The sequence below is a fragment of the Dermatophagoides pteronyssinus genome, unplaced genomic scaffold (genome assembly GCF_027571235.1).
Source record: "Dermatophagoides pteronyssinus isolate colony J.1.1.1.1 unplaced genomic scaffold, Derpt_VIB-CSIC_2022.12 sq0012, whole genome shotgun sequence".
In the NCBI taxonomy this organism is placed as follows: domain Eukaryota; kingdom Metazoa; phylum Arthropoda; class Arachnida; order Sarcoptiformes; family Pyroglyphidae; genus Dermatophagoides; species Dermatophagoides pteronyssinus.
Genome location: NW_027461536.1, coordinates 392,327 through 417,076, shown reverse-complemented (window position 1 = coordinate 417,076; position 24,750 = coordinate 392,327). Strand labels below are relative to the sequence as shown.

The following is a 24,750-nucleotide window of genomic DNA, read 5'->3' as shown; positions in this document are numbered from 1 at the left end:
AATTTCTTGTGCACCACACTCGAGAAGCTTCGCTTCTCGTGTTTATTATATAGATTCTTGAAGAATTTTTCTCTTTTGTTTTTTTAAAAAATTAATTCTTGTTTCTCTGCAGAAAAAAAGGTAGGAGTGATAATTATTAAAACAAATTGCGCAAGCGCTTAATTTGATCGACACAGTTTTTTTTTCATTTATCAATAGTTAACGTTGGAAGCAACCGCTTCTATGTCATGTCAAACCCGCTTGTTCAACTTGTTCCACCACAACCACTATCATCATTTCGTCCACGAAAAAAAAAATCTGCCAACGAACTCAAAACGTCTCGAATAACTTCAAAAATTGCACACTGTCTGAAAATCAATTTCATATCAAATCATAAATCGAAGGATAGCAAAAAAAACAAACGCAATTAAAACATTTAAAATTATCACGTAAGCCACATTGGATTAGGATTGGAAATTTTTATCGAAAATAGCCCAAACCGTAAGAATAAATTGTTCGAAAATAAAAATGACCATGTTATTGTTAAACAGGCGACCATCATCATCATCATTGACCAATGTTAAAAGTTGGTATTTTTGTTTTGTTGAATTTTTTTTTTAAATATCATAAAATTTATTGATTATAGCATTGAATAAGGCTCGAAAATGGTATAAAGCGGTAATATTATCATCATCATCGAAATCTGGATCGGATTCAAATTCGAATATCGAGATCAATATTATTGATAATAATAATGTTACTATTAGGGAAAGGAATGAGAAACATCATCATTATCATTTCAAAAAAAATGATAAACATCAACGGTAAGTCAATTGATTTTATCCATGTGATTTGAAAATTATCAAAAATCCTTTTTTTTCAAATTCGATTTGTGTTGTTGTTAATGATGAGAACAAAATGCTCCAAACTGCTATGTGGTGGTATATTTGATTAACAAAGCTCATCCAAAAGAAATTTATAATTTTTGTATTTTTTTGTACACACAATCCTTACATTACCTATTACCAAAATCATTATTGATTGATTGATTTTTTTACGAATAAATCAAGTTCAATAGAAATAAACATGATTCATTCAAATCAAATCATGATTATCATTATTAAACATACATATCATCCACACAATGAGAACAAACTCTTTCGTTTTTTTTGTCTTCAAAAACTTTGCTTCGTCATCTAGAACAACAATTTATCATGATGATGATTATAATGATAAAAATATCGACGGATACTAATAATAATGATATAAAAACAAATTGATTATCGTTTGGCTGCTGATTATTGGAATTCATTTATCATTGATCATCATTGTATCAATATCAAAATGTACATGATCAAATGTAATTTTTTTTACAGAAAAAAATATGGCTTGATTTTTTTTGTTTCCAAGAAAAAACAATGATGATGGAATATGAAATTTGATGTAATCATAAGAAAAAAAAACTCGAATGATATTGTTTGGTCTAACATCAACATCAACATCAACAAATCGTATGATGATAATTTAATGGACGTGCGCACTTCACCTAACCTGATAAATCATGATATTCTTTATATATTTTTTTAAAATGCCAATGGATTTTTCTTGGTGTTGTAAACATATATATTTTTTTTACCTAAACAGTATTGTTTGATATATATACAATTATTATACAACAATCTTGGATTATTGGTTTTCTGGTTCAGAACATGTGCTATCGATGTTTTTGTTGTTGTTGTTGTTTTGTGTGATGATAATTGGTGCGTTGTTGTTGCTGTTTTTTTAATGTTGAACTCCAAAACAAGCAACACAAATGACATTTTATTATTGTTTTTTTTTAATTGAAAAAAAACATTGAATCATTTTATTTTTGTTTTGTTTTTTCGTTAGTTTAATCCAAATCCGGTTAAAAATATTTTATTTGTGTTTTTGTTTTCAGCAAATTTTTATATTTGTTCCAAAATCGTATCTATCATCTTTTTAATCGAATCAAATTTTTGTGATTTTCATAACCAAACCCATACACACACACACGCTTGAACAAACAATTATTATCTCTCTGTGTTTTCTACAAACAAACACAAAATCCAAAGAAAGTGATAAAAAATGGATCAAAATTATCTAAGCATGATTTTGGCCAAAAGGTTTGTTTTTGTATTCTTTTTTTCATTTTCATTAAACATGAACAAACAAACAAAAAACAATTTATTGATTGCCATCTAGCGCCAGCTATTAATTTAAAAAAATATTTGAAAAAAAATGAAAAATGTATCCAATGATTTGTTGAATGAAAAAGAAAATGTCATCACTTTACACCAAAACATCATCACATTTTATTATCTCTTTCAATGTTATTATGATCCTTTTTTTTTACAGGATCCTTGTTTTTATCAACAACAACAACAACATTCACACTTTATAAACAAAAAATATTGTTTGTTATTTTCGAAGCTAAAACCAAAACTTGTGATCTTATGATATTATCATTACTTGATGATGATGATGATCAAATGAATCGTGTGTCATCCAAATTGCTCACACGTTTATGTTGTTTTTTTTCAATGATTTCCTTTTTTCTTTGTATCAAAAATCGACTAAATTAGAAAAAAATTAATTGATTAGAATTTTATCAAAGTACAAAGTTCCATTTTGATTATTTATTTCCCCTCAAAAAAAAATCCGATACCAAAACGCCCGGTATATAAAAATGGCTGCAATTTATTTTTTTGGTTATTTTTTTGAATTTTTGATTAATTGATTTTTTCTATTCTTTTTTCTAAAATATTTACTTAATTTCAATCAACAAACAAACATTCTCAAATCATGTTGGTGGGAAAAATCAACGATTCTAATATCGATAATTCATCACGGAATTTGAAACAATCAAATAATGAAACAAATAACAATAATGATAGTGAGCCAACAAGTGAAAGTTCAACACAGATGCGTGATCAAGCATATGAAATATGTCGAAAATATCTTAGTGGTGAATGGAATAAAATATCCAGTGATGATATGATATTTAAAACCGTTAGGTTTGTTTTTTATTCATTTAAATAATCAAGGTTTTTTTTATTGAACAATTTTTTTTTGTAAAAACCAAATTAGTGGCGGTTTAAGCAATCTATTATATTATTGTTCATTACCGGCAACACATACACCAGTTACCGGTGAACCAAGTCAAGTATTATTACGAATGTATGGCCAATTATTGGATAGATATGATACAAAAATTACCGATTCAGTAATAACAATGTTATTATCTGAACGTAAACTTGGACCAAAATTATATGGAATATTTCCGGGTGGACGTCTTGAAGAATATATTCCTGTAAGTAATATTTATAAATGAACATTTAATTTGATTATTTTATTTGTCCTTGTTGAAAAAATTGTTGTCTGATAAAAGTGAATGAAAATATTGGCCATCAAAACTCTCGATTGACCAAACAAAAAAATCCATAGAAAAACAATGTGAGATATTGATTTTTTTTTCACTTGAAAATCTTCAAATGATGAGAGTTCGTTGTTGTTGAAACCCCTTCGTTCGTTCCAAAAAAAAATCTTTGCTTCAAAAAACCAAAGACAAAAATTTTGTTAATATTTGATTGTTTGTTATTTAATGTGATCTTTTTTAATCCGTTCTTTTTTCTCTTATTTGATCATATATTGGGTGGATCATATATTTTAATATAAATTATATAAATCTATCTCTATATATGTCGGTGTGTATTTTTTTCCCCATGAAAAATCAATCTATTCTAAAAATATATTTGAAAAAAAATGAAATTGAAAAGGCACGAGCAATGACTTGTAGTGAACTTTCCAATCCATTATATTCAGCAATAATAGCACGAAAATTGGCAATTGTACATCATTTAAATGTACCGATTAATAAAGAACCAACATGGTTAACGGAAACAATGCAAACATGGCTAGAACAAATACGAAAAGTTCCATTCAATTCGGAAAAAATGTCAACAATTGAACAGGAATTAATACGGTTTGATTATGAGAATGAAATTAAAATATTATTTCGTATATTGGAACAATGTGAATCACCAGTTGTATTCTGTCATAATGATCTTCAAGAAGGTAATATTTTATTACCATCCGATGATAAACATTTCAATTCTAAATTGCTTAACAATAATGTATTGGATACAATGACCAAAAGTGATGGTGATCATGATGATGTTGTTGATGATGATAATGATGATGATGAACAAACGATGATGAATGGCGATTGTAAACAAAAACAACGATCAAATTTTGATGATCATATTGTATTTATTGATTTTGAATTCTGTGCATATAATTATCGTGGTTCAGATATAGCAAATCATTTTGTTGAACGTATGTTTGATTATTCAAATCCTGAATGGCCACATTATTATTCATATATGGATCGTTTTCCAAATGATGATGAAAAACGTTTATTCATTCGTGAATATCTTAAACAATGTTCAGAACTTAATAATACTAGTGAACCGGGACCATACGATAATGAAGAACATCTTATTAAAGAAGTTAATTTTTATGCACTTGTATCACATTTATTATGGACATTATGGAGCATTAATAATGCACGTACATCGAAAATATCGTTCGGTTATCTGGTAAGATTCTTTAAAAATTTTACACCTTTCTTAATATCATCTCTAACTTTTTTTGTTGTTTCTATTTCCAAGGAATATGGTAAAACGCGTTTGGAAGCATATCAGATGCATAAAAAATTTGTTATTGAAAAATACTGCCTTAAAATTGACTGATCGATTGTTTTTATGATCAACACAAGATTATTCTGTTTTTTTTTCTATTTATGATATTTATTATCTGCATCACCGAGTTACCAAAAAAAAACGAAATTCAATTGTTGCATGGAAAAATTTGTTTTTTAAATAATATTTTTGCATCTTTACATGCATTTTTACACATACACACTCACAAATACAAATGTTTTAAAAACAGAGAAAAAATTTTTGTCAATTAAGCAAAAAAAAAAAAATGTATTTTGTTTTTTTCAATTTCCTTAATCTAAATTGATATTTTTTTTTGATTAATTTATTCGTTGAAAATATTATTTACCATTTCACACTGATACATTGATATTCGTATCTGAATCATTTGATCATTTCATATCCAGAAACGAAACAAAAAAAAATTTCATTAAAGATTTTGATAAATTAAAATTGAAAAAGAAAAATTGTTTTGAATTTTTTTCCACTCTTTGTTGACGATAATGACTTACATCGTATGAATTGGGCTTTTGGATTTTTTTTTCATTGGTTCAAGGCGTCATTGATTTAATTGAGATTTTGTTGTTGTTTTTGTTGTTGGAGTTTGGCTCATTATCATCATTCATTTTATTTTTTTGGTCCAACAATTGTATTGGACGGTGCTTATTATATTTTTGAAAATTATTTTCCTTATTTATTAATTTTATTAACTTGAATTTTGTCCGAAAACAAACGATTTTCTTCCGGACAAAATATTCTCATTCGACTGAATTTCATTTCATTTGTTATCGTCTGTTTTCTTTCTTCAATTTTCAATCGCAGTAGCTTCGTATCGATCTTTCGTATCGATCAATCGAAAGCTACTTATTCTTTCTCAAATTCTTTTCTTGTCATTTAATTTTTATTCTTTTTTCCACACTCTTCGAATATCTGCAACTTTAACTGTGATTATATTGTTTTTGTTTCAATCATGGAAGGCAAACAATTCTAAACAGAATCAAGATGTTTGTGATATTCAAAAACATTAATTCTTTTCAATGGCCTTGTAGCCGTAATCAATCTTCAACGATTGCTTTTATCAAAGGTGAAGAAGAAAGTGAAGAAACTGGTGAAAATATTTTATTATCGATTGTTCAATTATTAGCTGCTAATCGAAATAAAAACTTATGGATCGACTTACAAAGTTATCTAACAATGAACAAACGGGAGCAATGGCTGGCCCATCATCATCTTTACGAGCACAAACAATTCGACAATCATCGTCGAATCATAATGGTCGAATGATCAATCCAAACAACAATAATAATAATCATTATGGTGGTAATCGTCAACGATTTTCCAATCAAAAAATTCGGGATAGAGAACATAAATCCTCGTCATCGAATCGAAATGGTAAAAATGACGGTGACAACAACCGTAAATTATTGACAAATAAAATACCAAAAGTAATATTGGCATCGGATTCATCAATCCATTATGGTTATCATCAAATGAAACGTTATAGCTATAATAATCATCATGGTAAAGAACGATTCGTACAGGCCAATTGTCAGTTTGTTATCTCATTTGACAAAACATTTTCCATTGATGATCATCCTGCATCAAATTATTCTGAATGTTTGCATAATCCAGATGCATCGATCCCATGGGAATCAATTGAAGAGATTCTATTCACCTGTAAAACTGATGATAATGTTCATTGTCCTATTTGTTTACATTATCCAACTGCAGCCAAAATAACCCGTTGTGGTCATATCTATTGTTGGTCATGTATGCTTCATTATCTTTCGTTAAGTGATAAAAAATCTCGCCCATGCCCGATTTGTTTTCATCACATTCAAAAGAATGAATTGAAAAGCGTTACGATTGTTTCCAAACAGAATCATTCGACAAACGATTTGATTACATTCAATCTAATGAAAATACGTAAAGGATCAACATTTGCTGTACCGATCGATTATGAGGAACAATTTGACCATTCGATTAATATTAAAAATTTCAATCAAACTTTGGACATGTTTCATAAAGTTTTTATTGCATCTCGTGAACAAAAAACACAATTAATCGAACGTGAACAGAATGAATTACAGCAAGAATTGTTTCAATATAAAGCAGATAATATGCCCGAAATATGTTTCGTTGAAAATGCATTAGAAGAATTAGCCGTACGGAAATCGATGTTGGATAAAAATCAATCACAAATAGATGAATCACTATTGAATTTCGCTATACTTGGATTAAAACCTTCTATTTCTGGTAATAATAATGATTATCATTATTTTTATCAATCTGCTGATGGCCAACATATATATCCACATTCAATTAATGTGCGTATGTTGAAACATCAATATCAAGAATTACGATATTGTCCACCGATAATCATTGGCAAAGTGATTGAATTACATCGTCAAACTATAACTGATGATATTCGTAAACGTTTTGCTCATTTACGACATCTTCCATTGTCCTGTGAATTTACCATTGCTGAATTGGAATTCATTAATGATGAAAAGATCGTTTCGGCTGAAACTTTGGAACAATTTCGTACGGAAATGAATAATCGACATCGTGACAGAAAACGACGTGAAAAAGCACAAAGAATTCGTGATCGTAATATTGAAATTGAAAATAACAAAAAATATTTCAATGTTCACCCACTGCCGAATTTTTCTATGACCGATGCAGATTTTCAACCATTGGAAGACGATGATACAGCAGCAGCCTTTGCATTGGGTGATGGAGCATCATCATCATCGTCATCAGATACACCACCATCAACATCACCAGCATTGCAATCATCATTTGCTAACATGTTAACTTCTGGTAAAACAAAAATACAATTCGATAATACTATACGTCGTCAGCAATCATCATCGAAAATAGAAATGACCAATAATGATGAGGATGATAATGAAGAACGAGTAACCAATTTAGATCTAACATTGAGCGATTATTTTGATCAATGCGTTCGTGTTGGTGGCAGTAATTCTAATGGCATCAGTGGTGGTAAAAAACAGAAGAGAAAGAATCGACAAAAGTAAATTCTACGAAAATTTATTTGTTTTTTTTTTGCAAAATTTTCTTTAATACAAAATTCTAAATGATACAATTTATATCTTGGCTACATTTACAGTTCCACACAGAATGGTGATGGATTTAATGAATGCTTAATATTTATTTGCAATAATCCGAAATTATTAGATATTTCAATCACGATGAATGGCTTTCTCTTTGGCCATTGTTGATGTTGTGAAAATCCTTGTCAATGAAATTAAATGATCGTAATACTAAGATGAATCAATAAAAAATAATTAATGATAATATTTGCAATCAAACGAAAAAACACAAACCTTGATAACAAGGAAAAAGGCAAACAAATAAATTAAAACGATCATCGTTATGAACAGATCAAATATGGCCGGTTTAGTTCTATTTTAAAACAAGAAAAATGAAAAAAAATTCAAATAAAATTCTTTTTTCGCTTACTTATAGATGAATAAACGAGTTTCGACCGGTTCATAGAATACAAATTCGGGATTCTTTGCATCCACTTTATAATGTAATGTACGTACATTACCATCGGAATATTTTTTCATCATCATTTGCATGGTTTTTAACAATGTTGGTAATTGATAATTTTGTGAATCTTTTTGTGTCGTAAACAACAGATTCTGTGTACGGGGAACGTTTTGCAATTGCTTTGAAATAGATTTGATAAATGACTGTGATACGGAATATTCACCGGATAATAGATTTTCTTTAATCGGTCCATATAGTTGATGAGCTAATGCTTCACCAATAATGTTGATATAATTTTCCATATGATTTAATCGTTGTTGCTCATCACGTTGCCGAACATCAATCATTGTTCGACGTTGAATTATTTTCGATGAAGATAATGATGTCAATGTAAATGCAGATATTCGTTTGAGGCTAAAACGTTCATGTTCCCAGAATAGATAATCTTCGGCTAGATTAATTTTCTTATGAATAAGTGTCGTATTTATTTTTGAGTAATCACTGGATATTTCTTGTAGATTATTCCAGAATAATGACGCCGGTGTTCCGGGTTTTGGTGGTTTCGATACATACATGAATAAACCATTTTCATTCATCGAATCGGCCAACGATTCAAGACAAACAGCAAATTGTATATTATCCAATAATGAATCACCATCCGACGATCGTGATGAATCGAAATTATCATCTAACCATTTTTTGGTACCAAAATAATTTAATTTACCACCACCGGATAGTAAAAATACTAGATTTGCTTTTGGTCGAGTTTTTATGTTCGAATAAAGTTTTGAGAATAATCTCATCAATTCTAGAAATATGATCACACCACTAGCATTTGAATCTGCACCATTTGATAAAGCCTAGACATTGAAAACAAACATAGATGATAAATAATATTAAAAATATCATAATCATACCGGAATCATTGAATAACTATCATAATGTGAAACAATTACATATGTAGGCATCTGATCTTCGATACCGGCACCGATTAATTTTGTTTGAAAACTTGTTACAATCGGATTATTAATAGTTGTAACCTGTGGTCCATTCACGACAAATTGATAGCTATCGAAAAATATTTTCTGTCGAATCATTTCGGCAGCTGATTTAGTTGTCTTTGAACCTAGAGCTCCTTGATTGATGTTATTATTTTCAGATGATTCCATTAATTCGTCATATAATCTATTGATATCATCATTTTCTTGGATAAAATATATGGGCAACGATGTTTCATTGGTTAACAATCGTTTTTCAATATTTTGCCATTTATTTAACTCATCCATTGTCACTGATTTATTTATAATATCATCATATATGATCAACACACCGGATACTAAAGATTCTTGTAGAATTTTTTTGATAAAAATATCATGAAAACTTTTATGGAATAAATCTTTCCATTTAAATAATGCACATTTACGGATAAAAAAATCCGATAATTGATTAGGTGTTAATGCCTCAAGATTGAATGTTGAACTACGTGAACCGAATTGACCATAAGGCATATCAATCTGATGTACACGATAGATAATAAATTGATTTTGTGATAAATTTGATGATCCAGCAATAGCTGTACCAGTTGCCATCACAATCGAACCTGCTGCCGGTGTTGTAATCACAAGTAAAATCGGTAACAATGTGAATAGATAATAGAATGGAACATAATCGGACACATTTTCAGCTTCGGTTATCATTTTCCTGTTTTTTATTGTTAAGAAAAGATTGGCTTTTTTCAAGAAAAAATCACAGCAAAATTTCAAAAAAAAATTCTTTGAAATTTTCGATCACATCAAAATGTGTTTGTCTGTCGTCACTGCAGTGTGAAAAAAAAACATCGAAATGTGCATCATATTTCGATAGTTTCGAAATGATAATCGATTGTATCGTTTATTTTTAAATTTTGAAAAATTGTCCAACTTTTATTCAAATATAATTTTAGATTAAATTTATTATTATTATTATTATTTATTCTTGCAACATGACCAATTGTTTTCGAACATCTTCCGGACGATGTTTTATACGATCAATAATATCATCATATTTATTTTTCGGATCAATTAAATGGCTATGAATATTTTCATATGTATTTGCTATCGCATTCAATGAATATTGCCATATTTTTTCACGAATTGTTGGATAATAAATATCATTCAATTGTTTCATAATGAATTGTCGTGGATTCTGTAGAAATTTATCGAATAAATTCAAAAATGTTACAACAGCTATCGGATCACACCCGGATAATGATGATAATGGAATGTTTGATTTGATAAAATCATTCTGATTAATTGCATTACATAATGAATTAATTGATAAGGAATTAATAATATAACGATATTGTTCGTTGACAATAACATCGGATGTGGAATCAATTTTTGTTTGTAGATTTTTCGAAAACGAAATTGTAAAGTTATATTTTTCAATTGTTCGCTGTAAACAATGATAACAATTTAAATTGAAAATAGTCATATCGATTGATGGAAGTTTTGATGCTATAATTATAATTGATTGTATACATGGTTCAAATATGGCCGAAAGGATTCGTTCAGTTTCAAGTTGTTGTTCTTCTTGACTGAAACTCATCGAACAAGGAATCCCATCCAATAATTCATCAATCAATTGAATATAATGTTGTAATTGATCTCGGAAATTAATCGATTTTGTCAAACTTATTATTCCATCATTTCGTAATGATAATTGTGAACAATAAAATTTCAGACTGTTATAACAAACTTTATCACTTGATAATAATATTTCTTTGATAAAATGAATAAATGAACAATCTTCATTAAACATTTCTTGAAATGTATGTAGATAAAAATTGATTATATTTTTGATGAGAAAAAAATTTTTCGTACGTCGAATCTGTTGGCCTGTCGATTGTGTCATTATTTCTTGTCGTCGATCATTAGCGACTAGACAATTTTCTATACGAATTTTCAGAATTCTTATCACACCTTCAGTTAATGATGAGATAACATTTTTGATCACATTTTTTCGTGATAATTCATCTTGATTACAAGATTTTAATAATGTTCGAAGCATATCTCTTTCGAATACAAATGTCTGATGTAAATAGGATAACATATCACGAATATAACGAACAATATCATTTGAATATAATTCCATTGCTTGATAATGTGTATTATTGGATGAACGTCCACGTGTTAATGCTTCAATGAATGAATGGGTAACGGCTGATCGCCGTACAATAGTATATTCATCCATACAATGTTTAAATAATACCTCTTTATGTTGAAGATATGCTAATGCATCAAAAAGATGTGAATGTAATTCAAGAAAATCTACATTTACCGTACGCAATATATTCACTGTCCATCGATATAATTTTTCATTGGCCATCTCTTCATATTTAGACATTGAATCCATTATTTCGAAACCAGTAATTAATTGATTACTAGCCAATAATGTTTTAGCTTTTTCATAATTTGAACGTATTTTGCTTAATAATGTGAAAAAATTTTCATCAATTTTACATCCATCATTGCCGGTAATTATTGCTAATTCATCAGTGGTCAGGAAAAAATTTGCCAAAAATTGATTCAATGTTTTTTCATTATCATCTAATTGTTTAAGTTCGGTTTGAATTTTATTTGCTTGTTGAACAAAATCCGATGTCTGACATCTTAATTCATCAATTTTTTCCATCATCATCTGGCATGATGAATCAACAAATGTTATATAATCGTTCAATTGTTGAAATTTTCGATGAACATCATTAAATTGTTCGGCAAATTGTTCATTGATTGCCAATGATTGGGTTTCAATTTTTGCCCGTAAATTTCGACGTGTCGTCAATGTATTATCATTGACTAATTCGGATACGTTTTTCAATGCATTCAAGGTATCCTAACATCAAACAAATCAGATAATCATTGATATATATGATATAGACAATGTACACTTACCGTATCGATTTCACAGTTGAGAATTTTTTCCACTTTTTTATGTAATGGATTCTTTGATGAATCGGTAGCCATAATGATTTTTGGATGAAATTATCTTTGAAAATCTGCGATGATGATGACGATATGCTTATGAAGCTTCAATTGAAAAGTACGGAACGTATTTAATGAATGGTATCATCGTCTTGAACAACACAAAAACATGTGATTTGTTAGGGCTTTCGATTCGAATATTCGAAACATTCAAATTAACATCAACATGGCATCGAATCAGATTTTGGGTCATTTATTTCGTATCTGTTCCAAACATCCATCATCATCATCATTACCATCATTGATTGTTTGTCGACAATTTCGCAAAAATGCATTCAAACCATGGTTAAAAACTTCGTTGCCTGAATCGGTACAATCCGATGATCCAATTGTATTATCGGCAAGAAAATCATTTGGCAAAACGATAATACCCGAAGAATTATCCGAATTACGTTTTGCATATCCAGAATTTTTACCCATTTCCGAAGCTAAATACAGAAATCCTGTATTAGAAATGATAGTTCGTGAAGATATGATAAAACGTCGTATGATGATTGATATACCGGAATTTTATGTGGGAACAATAATGGCCGTCACTATAACCGATCATTGGGCATCGGGTAAGCTAAGTAAATTTGTCGGTATCTGTATTGAACGTAATGGACAAGGAACATTTGCTAATTTTACATTAAGAAATCGTGTCGATGGACAAGGTGTTGAAATACGTTATGATCTTTATAATCCGGTTATACAAGAAATACAAGTGTTAAAATTGGAAAAACGATTAGATGAACATTTATTATATCTACGTGATGCATTACCTAAATATAGTGAAATACCATTTGATATGGCACCAGAACCACCACGTAAATCGGGTGAATCAATACCAATCAATACTATACAGGTTGAAATGAAACCATGGCCATGGACAAGAAAATGGGAATATCATGATTTAAAAGGAATTAAAAAATTACCAAATATGCCTGATTATAATTATATTAATCGATGGAAACATCAAAATGAATTGGAACGTTTTGATTTAATGGCCGAATATCGTTCACATATACCTGAAGAACAGCAACTATCAATATGGAATCAGGTACAAAAACATCAAATTAGTGTAAAAAAATCACGTGAAATTGAACGTCGTCGTAAATTGATTAAATAAATCAATATTTTTAAAAAAATAAAATCAATTTTTTTCTATTTAATTTAATTGTAAAATTATTCTTTTAAAAATTGTAATGAAATTCAATAAATTAAAAAAAAATCATCAAACACCCACGAGCCACATACTGATTAGCACGTGTGCCATGTTTCATTCAACAACAAAAAAAACAAACGTCTCACACATGTTTTCTTAATACGCCTGAATTAGAATGAAAAAAAAATTGCGCCAAACCTTATGGCAGGCCTTATTTTTTTATTTATTTGAAACACTTTCCCACGATCTTTTCATGATAAAAAAAACAAAACAAAACTTTCTTTAGCAACCAAAAGAAAATTAGACTCGTGGCACGCGTGGCCAACTTGTTCTGTTCAAATGTATGGACACTTGTGGATATGATAGCAAAAAACAGAAAGAAAAGAATCGGCCTTTATAACATTGGTTATTTTGAAAGTTTAGTGAGTGCTAAAGTAAATCGCCAGAAAAAAATCGAAGCGTGGGAATGCAGATGTTTTCCAAATAAATAGAAAAAAAAAATTTCACTGTTTTGTTTGAATTCCACTTTCTATCCCCGATATGATGAAAAATGTCGCACACACACGTTCGATCTCGTTCCCACACTTTTTTTGTAAGTGCAGGTATTCACAGTAAGCTAGGTCTTTACATATGACCATTGGGTCATATTCGAATAAGCTACATAGTGAGAGAGAGAGAGGGAAAAAAACAAAATCTCACAATCAATGAAGTTGACCTCATCACCAAACCAATTTGACACGTGGCCCATAGACTTTCGCTCAAAAAAAAGAAAATTCTTTTACATTTGATCAAATGTAAAATATTTATTTTTTTCAAGTGAAAGCAGTAATGTATTTTTTTCAAAAAAAAAGAAAAATGAAAATCCATGAGAAAACCACGCCTCGTAGGGGTAAATTAAAAAATAAAAAAAATTTTCACGCTCTCCTGGTCATCGATTCAATGAATGAATGGATAAATATGACCATAGGGGACTATGTAACCAAGGCCATAAATACATTCCATCATTATTATTTTTTTGTATAGAAATACAGATTTTTTTCCCCACTCTCTCTCTCTCTCTCACTCTCAAACATTGTTCTGTGAATGTTCGACCTCGGTAGATGAGGAGGTGAAGGGTCAGATGATATCGTTACAACACAGGGGTCATCATCATCATCATCATCATAACGGGGAAGAAAAACTTGGCTTGTTGTGTGTGTGTGTGTTGGCCATTCAAAAGCTTTGATTTTCGAATGATAAATAAGACTTGAAGATTGAAGAACTTGTTGTTGCTTCAAGACGATGGTGATGATGATGACGAAGAGAGAAGAAAATAAAGAGGCGGAGAAGTTCCCACGATCGGACGATCTTCGTCATAATCATCGAACAGCAAACCAAAGTCTTCGAAGAAGAGAAAAATATTACTGGCAAATGGTAAATAATGGTGATGATGATGATCATCATTATTATCAGAATAGTAAACGTGATGGCACGCGTCAACAACGTATCGTGGCCCAGCCAAATCAGCCATCAGTTAAATTTGGTATTTTTTTTCAACGTTCAACGTTTGATGGTGTCACCACACCTTGTTCTCACGCTGTCGTTTCGATTCATTCGTTCATCATCGTTATTTTCGATCATTGGCATTTTAGTCCAGCTATGTAATGTTGTTGTTTTGGGTATATTCGATTATTTTTATATAAACCATTGATGATAATGGTGTTGGTGATGATGATGATGATGGAGTGTGACCTGTTTTAATGCCACGCGAATATTAATATTCGTCTTTGATTTCATTAAACATACAAGTGATATCAATGTTTGAAAATATCGATGACAATTAAAATCAATGAAAACAATTATTAAAAATGATGATACACCGTGTGAAAGGGTTAAAAAATTTTATTATATTGCCTTATTATTCAATGAATCATCATCATCAGTATCTTTTTTTAGAAAAATGATAACGTTTAAAATGTATAATAAACTTATTTTGATTATATCAAATGGATGAAGACGATATCTTTGAATCAATATGAAAAAAATCAGAAAATATATTTGAAAAACAAACAAACAAAATTTAATCAATGTGAAAATTTCTTAATTTAGTTACTGATCTTCATAAACATTCGAATCATCGTAAATCGAAAGGATTATGATTGTATTCGATACCATCGAAATAATCGATTGTCCAAAACATTCGAATTCGAATATTCTTTACATCCGTATTTTGTAGAAATAATTTTCATAAATTTTTTTAAAGAGTTATTTTCATATCAATTAATTTTAATTCCAAAAACGTATACTTTAACATTACAAATATCTTTACAATTGACAAATATCGTCTGTCGAAAAACGATGACAATATTTATTGATAATGATATGACCACCAAAAAAAAACCTAACACCCCTTACAAACAAACAAAAAAATTACCATCATCATCCAATCCAACCGTCAAGCTAAAATTTTATCTTCGAAAATCATTCAAAGCCTGTTGCGCCCGTTGTTCGCTTTACTTTTACCACACACAACTTGCTGATCGTGGGAAACATACACACACAGGTGCAGTTTCATGCAAGCCCGATTACACCCGTCGTTGTATAGAGTGAAAAAAAAATTGTCCGGTTGTTGGCCCATAACACCGTATTACATATGTGAGTCTTAAACTATACTATTGGTTTTAAAGAAATGATGTCCATTTTCTTTAGTGATTTGATAGGAGCGTGGGAACGCGATCATCAAGCCAATCCAGACATTATCATCATCATCGATTTTCAATGCAACAACAATAACAACAATATAACCAAGTCAGATGGTCAGTCGCATGTCTTCGACAATCAACCAACAAGAACATTGAATGAATGAAAAAAATTATCAACGATCACAGAATAAAAGAAAAACGCGTGCCTTTACATTTGGTAAATGTGTGCACTATTGACCTCCTCTCTCTCTCTATCTCTCTTTCTTCATTTGTTTCCCCTCTCCCCACACCATCACCATCAAAACCAAATATTGCAGGGTAATTCTCGTCTTAATGTTGATAAGAAAAAAAAACATATAGAGAAATGTAAGAAAAAAAACATTTCTCAGTCGAGATCGTGGGAAAGTGCTTGTTGAATGTTTCCCATATCTCAGCTCGATGATCGAATTGCCTGCCGCGCGTAACGATCGCGGTCGGTTTTTCTTCTTCAATTTTTTCCCCTCGAAATACCAGCACCACCACCATTCAACAGCTTGCTTTGCTTATGTTAAAGCTGACCTCAGGCGGCAATTCACCATTATTCTCTCTCTCTCTTTCACATACAAAATATATATTTTTGAAATATAAAAAACAAGGCTTAAGCTCACTCGCGCGACTACATAAAGATTTTTTTTACACTTGGGTAAAGTTATTTTTTTAAAATAATTTTTTCGTTCCCACGCTCGGGTCGAATCACCATCATCGGCATTCAGCCAATCGACTATTCAATATGATGATCATCAACATCAACAGGCAAGCTGAATGAATGAATGAATGAATATGAACAGACTGCTGCCGTGCAAAATGCCAGAACATACAAAGCCAGGCTATTGGCATTTTTAATTTTCAAAAAAGGCTGGATTTTTTTTGGTTTTTTTGAATTGATCAAAGTAACTAAAAGTAAAGCAGGCGGAGCAACAAGTGTGTTTGGCGTGTGGTTCTGGACTATAAATATGAGTGGCTTTTGATCATTTGATTCTAGGTTAAACCTGGAAACGATCATCATCGATTTTCTTGAAAAGCCTAACCAAGTAAAAAAACTCATAGACTTTAGTCTTATTTGAGACTTAGAAAAAAATTGTATTTTCCCGCGACAAACTTTTTTTTTGAAAAAAATTTCCAATCGAAAATGACTGCCAATCACGGTACCGTGGAATCATCCACAACAGAATTGATCCGTCAAAAACCAATGACTAAAGCATCCGAACATCGACGTGTAAGTATTGTTTGATTTGTTTTTTCTTTTAAAATTTTTTTCAAAAATAAATTTAACTAATCATTTTCTCATAATTTTTCTATTACCAAAATAACAGATTACAAAACCAATTATGGAAAAGAAACGTCGTGCCCGTATCAATAATAGTCTGAATGAATTGAAAGCATTAATATTGGATGCTTTGAATAAAGATCCATCTCGACATTCAAAATTGGAAAAAGCCGATATTTTGGAAATGACTGTTAGACATTTACAAAAACTTCAACGACAACAAATAGCCGCAACAATTGTTAATGATACAACACAATTGAATAAATATCGTGCTGGCTATTCAGAATGCGCAAATGAAGTTGGCCGTTATATGGGCAGTATGGATGGTGTTGATCAATCATTACGACAACGTATTCTAGGCCATCTTAATCATTGTGTTAATAGCCTAAATCAAATGGCTGCTAATAATTCTGCAGTACAATTTGGTGGTAATCCGGTGACAAAAACGGTTGCATTTCCTGGTATGATACCAGCTCAACAAACCAATCATTTACATGTTCAAATACCTGTTATGTTTGGCCAACAACAACAATTCATTGGACAAAATGGTACTGATATTAATAATAATCGTACAACATTTTTGGATGATGTTTATGTTAAACATCAATCGGGTATTTCAACAACAGCGACCACAACAACACCGCCACCATCATCAGCATCATCATCATTATCATCACATTTTGCCTTTAATCTTCATTCACCATTATCATCTCCATCATCGAAACCAATTTCATTAACAACAAATGATTTATTTTATCGTAAAAATTTTCATCATCAACGACAACAACATCAATCAATAAGTCCCGGTTCAATTTCTTATACGAGCGAACATATGATGATGAGTCCAATCGGTAGTGATAATAGTTATAATGATGATCAACTGGATATGGCTGTTGATTGTACAATATCAAAATCATCATCAACAATGAATGATGAAAATGTATGGCGTCCTTGGTAAAAAAATGGACAAAATTCAATGAAACCAAATCCAGTCTGGTCAAAATTGTACAGTTACAAATGACAATCATTTACAAACACACCTTATATGCCTTTAACAAAAAATGATGCCTTATATTTTTTCTGTAAAAAAAATCAATAATTGTGATCTCATTATCTCATATACAATGTAATAATCATCATCATCAACATTTTTTTTTGTAAATTTATCAAATGTCAAATCGAATCAAGAAAATTATCATTATCATAAGATTTTTTTTCTTGGCATTCGCATATTGTGCCTTTCTTTGTTTTTTATCTTTAATTTTGAAAAAATTCTCTAAAGAATTATTAAAATAAGAATAAATATGATTTATAATTGATCTCGAAATCAGAAAAAAATTGTAATTTTTTCATTCAAAAAAAAGAGAGAAAGATTTTAAAAGAAAAATGATGGACAAAAATCGTTTGACCGTGTATCCGGTCATCACATAATCATCATCAATTATCTGGTGATGTCAGATTTAATCAAGTCATTTTTTTGTTGCAACGAACGAAAACTTTTGGTCACTTTTTATTCAAAAAAAAAAAATCAAAATCAATTATCTTTTTATTCGGACACTTATGTGACATAAGATTTACGTGTGTGTGTGTATATGTCGTATTCATTATTCAATCAAATGGAGAAAAATTGAAACCTAGGTAGTTGATCGGTTGGCTGGTCGGTTGGTTGGTTGGTTGGTTAGGGCTCATTAATTTAAATAAAACTTGTCATAGAACAAGGATGATGATGATGATGATCATCATTATTACATAAGACAGCTAGTGACAAAAGTTGTTTATTACGTTGACACTATACGTTGTTGTTGTTGTTGATAAAAATGTTCAACATCAACAACAACAAAGATTTATGAATGATTTTTGTTTTTGGTCAAAATTTTTGGGTAAAAGATTTCATTCAGAAATTTACCTATTCTATAGAAAGGTGAAAGGAAATGAACAATTTTGTTGTTGTTGGTGGAATTAATTCTTAAATGAAATGATTTTTTTTTTTTTTGGTCAACTTTAATTATGATTATTCATAATTATAATGATAATTGGACATTTGACAGCATCCAACCAAGGTCTAATCATTTTATTCTGGTTTATTCTGTAAGGGGATTCTATTATTTTTTCCTGTTCATTCATCATCAATCATCATCGTGTTATAATGACAAAAAAAGAAATGGTGACCTGAAAATCGGTGATTTTTTCTTTATTTCAAAAAAAATTGAATCGATTTTTAATCACATCATTTTTAATTCATCATCAAACAGGAAAATGCAAATTTTCTGCTTTTTTTAAAAGTAAAGCGAAATTCCGGTCTAAGGAAGAATATTTGTTTATTGACAAACAAAAAATAAGTTCAAACTTTTTTTTTGGAGAAATTTTCTAAAATTTATTTTGTGAGATTAATTTTTTTGGGTTAATTTTTTTGTTTGTTGTTTACTATAGTCAATGAAAAAAAAATCAATCATCATTTTTTCCATGAGTTTCTAGTTATATAATTAATCAATTTGATTCATTCATTCATTTTGTTGTTTACATAAAATTCTTTTGAGTCAATTCAAATTGCCACACCTCATCATGGATTTAGTTATTAATTTTTTCTGATTATGATGGATTGATTTGTGGGCGGTTGATGTGTTGGTGGATTTATTTATGGTCGTCACACAGTTTATCATCAAAATCGGAAACAAATATCTCTCACCCACCGCCTTTATAATTTGAATATTTTGATTGATTTTTAATTGTCCTTGAACAAACAATCTTGACCTTTAAAAAAGTATAGTGTGCTCGGTTGTGCAATTTGAATTTTTTTCCATTAAATTAAAAATTTTTTTTCAAAAAAAAATTATTAAATTGTTTTGCAACGCCATCTGTTATTGGGCCATCATACCAACTGTGAAGCAACTATTATAATCTAATCATGATAATAATTTTGATTTAATCATGATCAAGGTTAAAATGGAATCGAACAATTTTTCATTCATATTTTTTTTTCATTGTCCCTCTCTTACTCTTTTTCAATGTTAATGTTTTTATTATCAAATTGAAATATCAATGATCAATGTCAATTTTTATTCAAGGATAATTTCAGTTGAATCAATATTGCTCAAATGATAGAAAAAACAAACAAAAACATTTGTCATTATCTTTGTGTCTGTTGTTTTCATTGAAACAAATTAAAAAAAAACATTGAAATTCCAATGAAAACAAATTATGGTCATGTTTTTTTAGTTGTATGAAGGGAAAAAATATTTTAAAATCGATCAGATTAAACTATTTTTTTTGAAAAAAAAACCAATAACGAAGCAGACATCCGTATTTATTCGTAAATTTATTTCCATCAGAAAAAGAAATTATCTTTCATGAAAAAAACATTGAATGATCATCATTTGAAATAAATGTTCATGTATATAACAGATCTGTATACAAAATCAACAGATATTTTCAACAACAAAAAAAAAGAAACGAAACAAGTATTTTGAATTTTGTGAAAGTTGATCATTCAAATATGCAATATTGCAATGATGATGATGATCATATCGAATGAATGCGCATAAACGTTCTATGTACAACATCATCATCATATCATCATCACCATAACTATATCGTCAACATCAGATGATTATTGTTGTTATTGTTATTGTTGAATAAAATTAGAATCCTGAAGAATTCTTTCTCTCAATCTAATACCAATTTAGTTTATCAGTGGATAATAAAAAAATTATCTTTGTGTGAAAATTGAAAAGTTTTTTTTGCTTCTTCTTCTTCGATATCATCTGTTTGTGAAATTGGTTTATTTTTTTTCAACAAAAAATTTAGCTAAAATTAGTCAAATAAAATTATAATGTTTCGACGAAATTCATTCATTATATTGCAGAATAATTTTAAAAATCATCATCATGATTTACGTTTTTCATCACAATTGACATCATCAGGTGAGAAGATTTTTTGAAATTCATGATTTTCATATTTTTTTTGTAACAGCATCGGATGATAATCGTTATGATAAATGGCGAATAAACCATTCTAATAAGTTTAGTTCAAGTTCCCCATATATTATCTGTCTGAATCGATTACATACAAATATTGTTAATCGAAAATCTTTTGATGGAATTCGTGGTGGCAGCGGCGGTGGCTTCGATAAAGGACAAACAACAAATGGCAGTCCAACGAATGGTTCCGGTTCAAATCATACAAGCGGCACTAGTGGTAGTGGTGGTTCCAACAATAAAGATAAGAATTTTCTATGTCCAAATTGTGGTAATGTTTGTACACAGATTGAAGAATTTCTTTGTAAGTATAATTGATAATGATAATGAATTGAAAGGAATTTTTTAAATCAAATCTTTTTTATTCATCGATAGCATCCACACGTTTTGTTAAATGTGATAAATGTGCAAGATTTTTTGTAATATTATCCGAAAACGATTGCAATCGTACGACAACGGCAAAAGAACAACAATCGAATGCGACGGCATCATCGCCGAACATACAGCAAAAAGTTAATGAAAAATTTAATGTACAACGAAATCCACCGCCACCAAGAAAGGTGAATGATTAATTTGTTTCGAATCAAAATTAATTGATTAATTCTATTCTACATTATAGATTTATGATTATCTGGATAAAAGAATTATCGGTCAAAATAAAGCGAAAAAAGTTTTATCGGTTGCCGTTTATAATCACTATAAACGTCTCAATCATAATATATTATCACAATTGAATAATGTTAATAGTAATAATCGTAATGAAAGTAGTGAAGGATCATCGAAAATCATAAATAGTAGAGGTAATTTTTTTCGAAATAAAATTTTGACCTGTTCATTTTTGGATAATTCTTTTTTGTCATTAGATGAATTCATCAACATTCCTGGTACCAGTCCATTTGGTCTACATTTGCAAAGTTTTCATCCACATGATACACCTGTTCATTCACCAGTTGATAAATCGTCACAACAACAACAACAGCAACAGCAGCAACAACAACAGCAACAGAATCGTGGAAGCTTTTTATTGGATGCAAATCAATCGGATATTCGATTAGAAAAATCCAATATATTATTATTAGGACCAACTGGTAGTGGAAAAACACTTTTAGCTCAAACAGTCGCCGTTTGTTTGGATGTTCCATTCGCAATCTGTGATTGTACAACATTAACACAAGCTGGCTATGTTGGTGAAGATATTGAATCGATAATAGCGAAATTACTTCAGGATGCTAATTATAATGTGGAAAAAGCCCAACAAGGTATCGTATTTCTTGATGAAGTCGATAAAATTGGAGCCGTGCCTGGTATACATCAATTACGTGATGTTGGTGGTGAAGGTGTGCAACAAGGTATGCTTAAAATGTTGGAAGGTACATTAGTCACGATACCGGAAAGAAATTCACGTAAAATGCGTGGTGAACCTATTGTCGTGGATACAACAAATATTTTATTTATTGCATCTGGTGCATTCAATGGATTAGATCGAATAGTTAATCGACGAAAAAATGAAAAATACCTTGGCTTTGGAGCACAATCATCCGAATCACAAGGTCGACGAGCAGCTACGGCAGCCGATGTTGCTGATAATTATTCAAATGATTCATCATTGCTTGAAGATATGATTGAAAAAGATCAATTATTAAGCTCGGTTGAATCCAGAGATCTAATTGAATTTGGCATGATCCCTGAATTTGTCGGTCGATTTCCTGTGGTCGTACCGTTTCATAATTTAACGGAAAATATGTTGGTACAGATTTTGACCGAACCACAAAATGCATTGATACCACAATTTCAGAAATTATTTTCAATGGATAATGTTGAATTAACATTTGAACCACAAGCATTGAGAAGAATAGCTAAAGTTGCTATGGAAAGAAAAACTGGTGCACGTGGTTTACGAGCCATTTTGGTAACTATTATTACATAATTTTTTATTGTTTTTTTCAATCTTTTTTTTTCATTATTTTCAGGAAAATGTTCTACTTGAACCAATGTTTGAAATACCTGGTACTAATATCCGTAAAGTTCATATCACTGAAGAAGTTGTGATGGGTAGAAATAAACCTGGCTATGAAGATGGTAGTGGAATGTCCGATTCAACATCATCATCATCATATGATAATGTTCAGGATATCGATGATAAAGAACGGGCCGTTAATCCTTGATGATAAAGACAAACATGCAACAACATCGCACAATAGGAAATTCATATTTTTCTTATTTTTTTCTCGTTGAATATTTTAACAAATTATCTTTTTTTTGAATTTTCAATATAGTTTCCATTGGTTATATATGATGTATATATATTGTTTGACACATTTACATTCACACACACACAGATTACACACTCATTTAAATAAAACAATATGGCTAATTAATTGTTGAATTTATCAATTTGAAAAAAAATTTGGATCGATTAATTGATAAATTCCATATATAGACGTTATAGAAAAATATTCTTAATATTTTTATTTTTAATATTTTTGTTTATCATCTTTGCATACCAGAAAAAAAAATCAGATAAAATAATAATAATAAATTCCTGATGACATAAGGTCATCAGCTCAAATATAAAAAAAATGTCGAGCTTTTTTAATTAATTAAACATAATTTAGTTGTAAATAATTAGTACAATTTATATATATAATCTATGAATTTGTGTGTGTAGTTGTTGTTATGTTTGACAATAATTTTAGTATTGTAAATATTGAATCATCAAAACGAAAGTTGTTGTTGTTGTTGACACCCATTGCCTTTATAAAAATGAATGAAGGGAAGAGGAAAATATTTATCAATTGGTTAGAATTACAGAATCCGTAACAGGTTTGTTTAGTTTTTCGATTTTATATCACACAAACACATACCGATGAAAAGTGATAGAATTTTGGTTTTTTTTGGATCGGATTTTTTTCAAAAGTTTTAATGTTGTTGTTGTTACTGTTGTTGTTTTGGTTAAAGAAGGGAAGGAAATTTTGAAAAAGTTTCTTCGTTTTGTTTTTCAATAATATATACCAGAATCATCAATCAATCTTCATTGTTAGTATTTTTTTCGGTTTGTAGAAAACATCAATTTTCATTATTTATCACAACGATTTAAGTTTAAAAAATTACAAATAACAATTATATAGAGTTGATGATGATGATTAGGGCCAGAAACGGAAAAAATTTAATCTAAAATTTAAAAATTTTACAATAACTTGATGGAAACGAAAAAAAAACGAAACAGGTGACAATGAATTGAATTTGTTTAAAACTAAAAAAAAGAATATTTTTTTCCCCCATAGAAAAATTACTTTCAAAAGCAAGACTTTGATTACGATTCAATAAATTTTTTTTTTTTGAATTTAATAAATCGATCTCAAATTGGCAGTGTCTTGTAGCTTGTT

At 29.7% G+C, this 24,750-nt stretch overlaps 7 protein-coding genes across 9 annotated transcripts; 5 read left to right on the top strand and 2 right to left on the bottom strand.

The window, feature by feature from the left end:
- The first annotated feature begins 190 nt into the window (after nt 1-190).
- Nucleotides 191-5,015, top strand: LOC113796374 (choline/ethanolamine kinase-like). 3 transcript variants are annotated; one of them, XM_027346641.2, is made up of 6 exons: nt 191-565; nt 626-803; nt 2,895-3,014; nt 3,088-3,310; nt 3,777-4,598; nt 4,671-5,015. In XM_027346641.2, the coding sequence occupies exons 1-6, from the start codon at nt 508-510 to the stop codon at nt 4,749-4,751; spliced, it is 1,482 nt and encodes a 493-aa protein (XP_027202442.2). In that variant the 5' UTR covers nt 191-507; the 3' UTR covers nt 4,752-5,015. The 3 variants fall into 3 exon arrangements, with proteins under 3 accessions (XP_027202442.2, XP_027202443.2, XP_027202444.2); XM_027346642.2 differs by lacking the exons at nt 191-565; nt 626-803 and adding an exon at nt 1,600-2,123; XM_027346643.2 differs by lacking the exons at nt 191-565; nt 626-803 and adding an exon at nt 2,537-2,676.
- Nucleotides 5,016-5,308: 293 nt separating this feature from the next.
- LOC113796398 (E3 ubiquitin-protein ligase RNF10) lies at nt 5,309-8,039 on the top strand. Its single transcript, XM_027346669.2, has one exon. The coding sequence runs from the start codon at nt 5,885-5,887 to the stop codon at nt 7,757-7,759; it is 1,875 nt and encodes a 624-aa protein (XP_027202470.2). The 5' UTR covers nt 5,309-5,884; the 3' UTR covers nt 7,760-8,039.
- On the bottom strand, nt 7,757-10,057 carry LOC113796399 (BOS complex subunit NCLN). The gene is made up of 4 exons (XM_027346670.2): nt 9,155-10,057; nt 8,205-9,097; nt 8,069-8,147; nt 7,757-8,005 (listed from the first exon to the last, which is right to left on the bottom strand). Exons 1-4 carry the CDS (start codon nt 9,932-9,934, stop codon nt 7,925-7,927), a joined length of 1,833 nt encoding a protein of 610 aa, XP_027202471.2. The 5' UTR covers nt 9,935-10,057; the 3' UTR covers nt 7,757-7,924.
- A 69-nt stretch (nt 10,058-10,126) lies between these two features.
- Cog6 (conserved oligomeric Golgi complex subunit 6) lies at nt 10,127-12,305 on the bottom strand. The gene is made up of 2 exons (XM_027346667.2): nt 12,170-12,305; nt 10,127-12,110 (listed from the first exon to the last, which is right to left on the bottom strand). Exons 1-2 carry the CDS (start codon nt 12,239-12,241, stop codon nt 10,206-10,208), a joined length of 1,977 nt encoding a protein of 658 aa, XP_027202468.2. The 5' UTR covers nt 12,242-12,305; the 3' UTR covers nt 10,127-10,205.
- Nucleotides 12,306-12,425: 120 nt separating this feature from the next.
- Nucleotides 12,426-13,410, top strand: mRpL19 (mitochondrial ribosomal protein L19). Its single transcript, XM_027346671.2, has one exon. The coding sequence runs from the start codon at nt 12,426-12,428 to the stop codon at nt 13,365-13,367; it is 942 nt and encodes a 313-aa protein (XP_027202472.1). The 3' UTR covers nt 13,368-13,410.
- A 2,357-nt stretch (nt 13,411-15,767) lies between these two features.
- Nucleotides 15,768-18,717, top strand: LOC142645472 (uncharacterized). The gene is made up of 3 exons (XM_075821716.1): nt 15,768-16,037; nt 16,092-17,339; nt 17,437-18,717. The coding sequence occupies exons 2-3, from the start codon at nt 17,253-17,255 to the stop codon at nt 18,346-18,348; spliced, it is 999 nt and encodes a 332-aa protein (XP_075677831.1). The 5' UTR covers nt 15,768-16,037; nt 16,092-17,252; the 3' UTR covers nt 18,349-18,717.
- Nucleotides 18,718-20,892: 2,175 nt separating this feature from the next.
- On the top strand, nt 20,893-23,750 carry ClpX (Caseinolytic protease chaperone subunit). The gene is made up of 6 exons (XM_027346666.2): nt 20,893-21,310; nt 21,360-21,668; nt 21,740-21,924; nt 21,984-22,164; nt 22,228-23,273; nt 23,335-23,750. The coding sequence occupies exons 1-6, from the start codon at nt 21,220-21,222 to the stop codon at nt 23,527-23,529; spliced, it is 2,007 nt and encodes a 668-aa protein (XP_027202467.1). The 5' UTR covers nt 20,893-21,219; the 3' UTR covers nt 23,530-23,750.
- The last annotated feature ends 1,000 nt before the right edge of the window (nt 23,751-24,750 follow it).

What these genes read in the sequence shown, in the direction of transcription:
- LOC142645472 (XM_075821716.1), top strand. Translation starts at nt 17,253, where the DNA reads ATGACTGCCAATCACGGTACCGTGGAATCATCCACAACAGAATTGATC. An exon ending in AAGCATCCGAACATCGACGT is followed by an intron (nt 17,340 to 17,436) that starts GTAAGTATTGTT and finishes CCAAAATAACAG; the next exon opens with ATTACAAAACCAATTATGGA.
- LOC113796399 (XM_027346670.2), bottom strand. Translation starts at nt 9,934, where the DNA reads ATGATAACCGAAGCTGAAAATGTGTCCGATTATGTTCCATTCTATTAT. An exon ending in ACTCGTTTATTCATCTATAA is followed by an intron (nt 8,148 to 8,204) that starts GTAAGCGAAAAA and finishes GTTTTAAAATAG; the next exon opens with AACTAAACCGGCCATATTTG. An exon ending in CCTTTTTCCTTGTTATCAAG is followed by an intron (nt 8,006 to 8,068) that starts GTTTGTGTTTTT and finishes GATTCATCTTAG; the next exon opens with TATTACGATCATTTAATTTC.
- LOC113796398 (XM_027346669.2), top strand. Translation starts at nt 5,885, where the DNA reads ATGGATCGACTTACAAAGTTATCTAACAATGAACAAACGGGAGCAATG.
- LOC113796374 (XM_027346641.2), top strand. Translation starts at nt 508, where the DNA reads ATGACCATGTTATTGTTAAACAGGCGACCATCATCATCATCATTGACC. An exon ending in AAAAATGATAAACATCAACG is followed by an intron (nt 804 to 2,894) that starts GTAAGTCAATTG and finishes CAATAATGATAG; the next exon opens with TGAGCCAACAAGTGAAAGTT. An exon ending in GTCTTGAAGAATATATTCCT is followed by an intron (nt 3,311 to 3,776) that starts GTAAGTAATATT and finishes GAAATTGAAAAG; the next exon opens with GCACGAGCAATGACTTGTAG.
- mRpL19 (XM_027346671.2), top strand. Translation starts at nt 12,426, where the DNA reads ATGGCATCGAATCAGATTTTGGGTCATTTATTTCGTATCTGTTCCAAA.
- ClpX (XM_027346666.2), top strand. Translation starts at nt 21,220, where the DNA reads ATGTTTCGACGAAATTCATTCATTATATTGCAGAATAATTTTAAAAAT. An exon ending in ACAGATTGAAGAATTTCTTT is followed by an intron (nt 21,669 to 21,739) that starts GTAAGTATAATT and finishes ATTCATCGATAG; the next exon opens with CATCCACACGTTTTGTTAAA. An exon ending in ATCCACCGCCACCAAGAAAG is followed by an intron (nt 21,925 to 21,983) that starts GTGAATGATTAA and finishes TCTACATTATAG; the next exon opens with ATTTATGATTATCTGGATAA.
- Cog6 (XM_027346667.2), bottom strand. Translation starts at nt 12,241, where the DNA reads ATGGCTACCGATTCATCAAAGAATCCATTACATAAAAAAGTGGAAAAA. An exon ending in TCAACTGTGAAATCGATACG is followed by an intron (nt 12,111 to 12,169) that starts GTAAGTGTACAT and finishes GTTTGATGTTAG; the next exon opens with GATACCTTGAATGCATTGAA.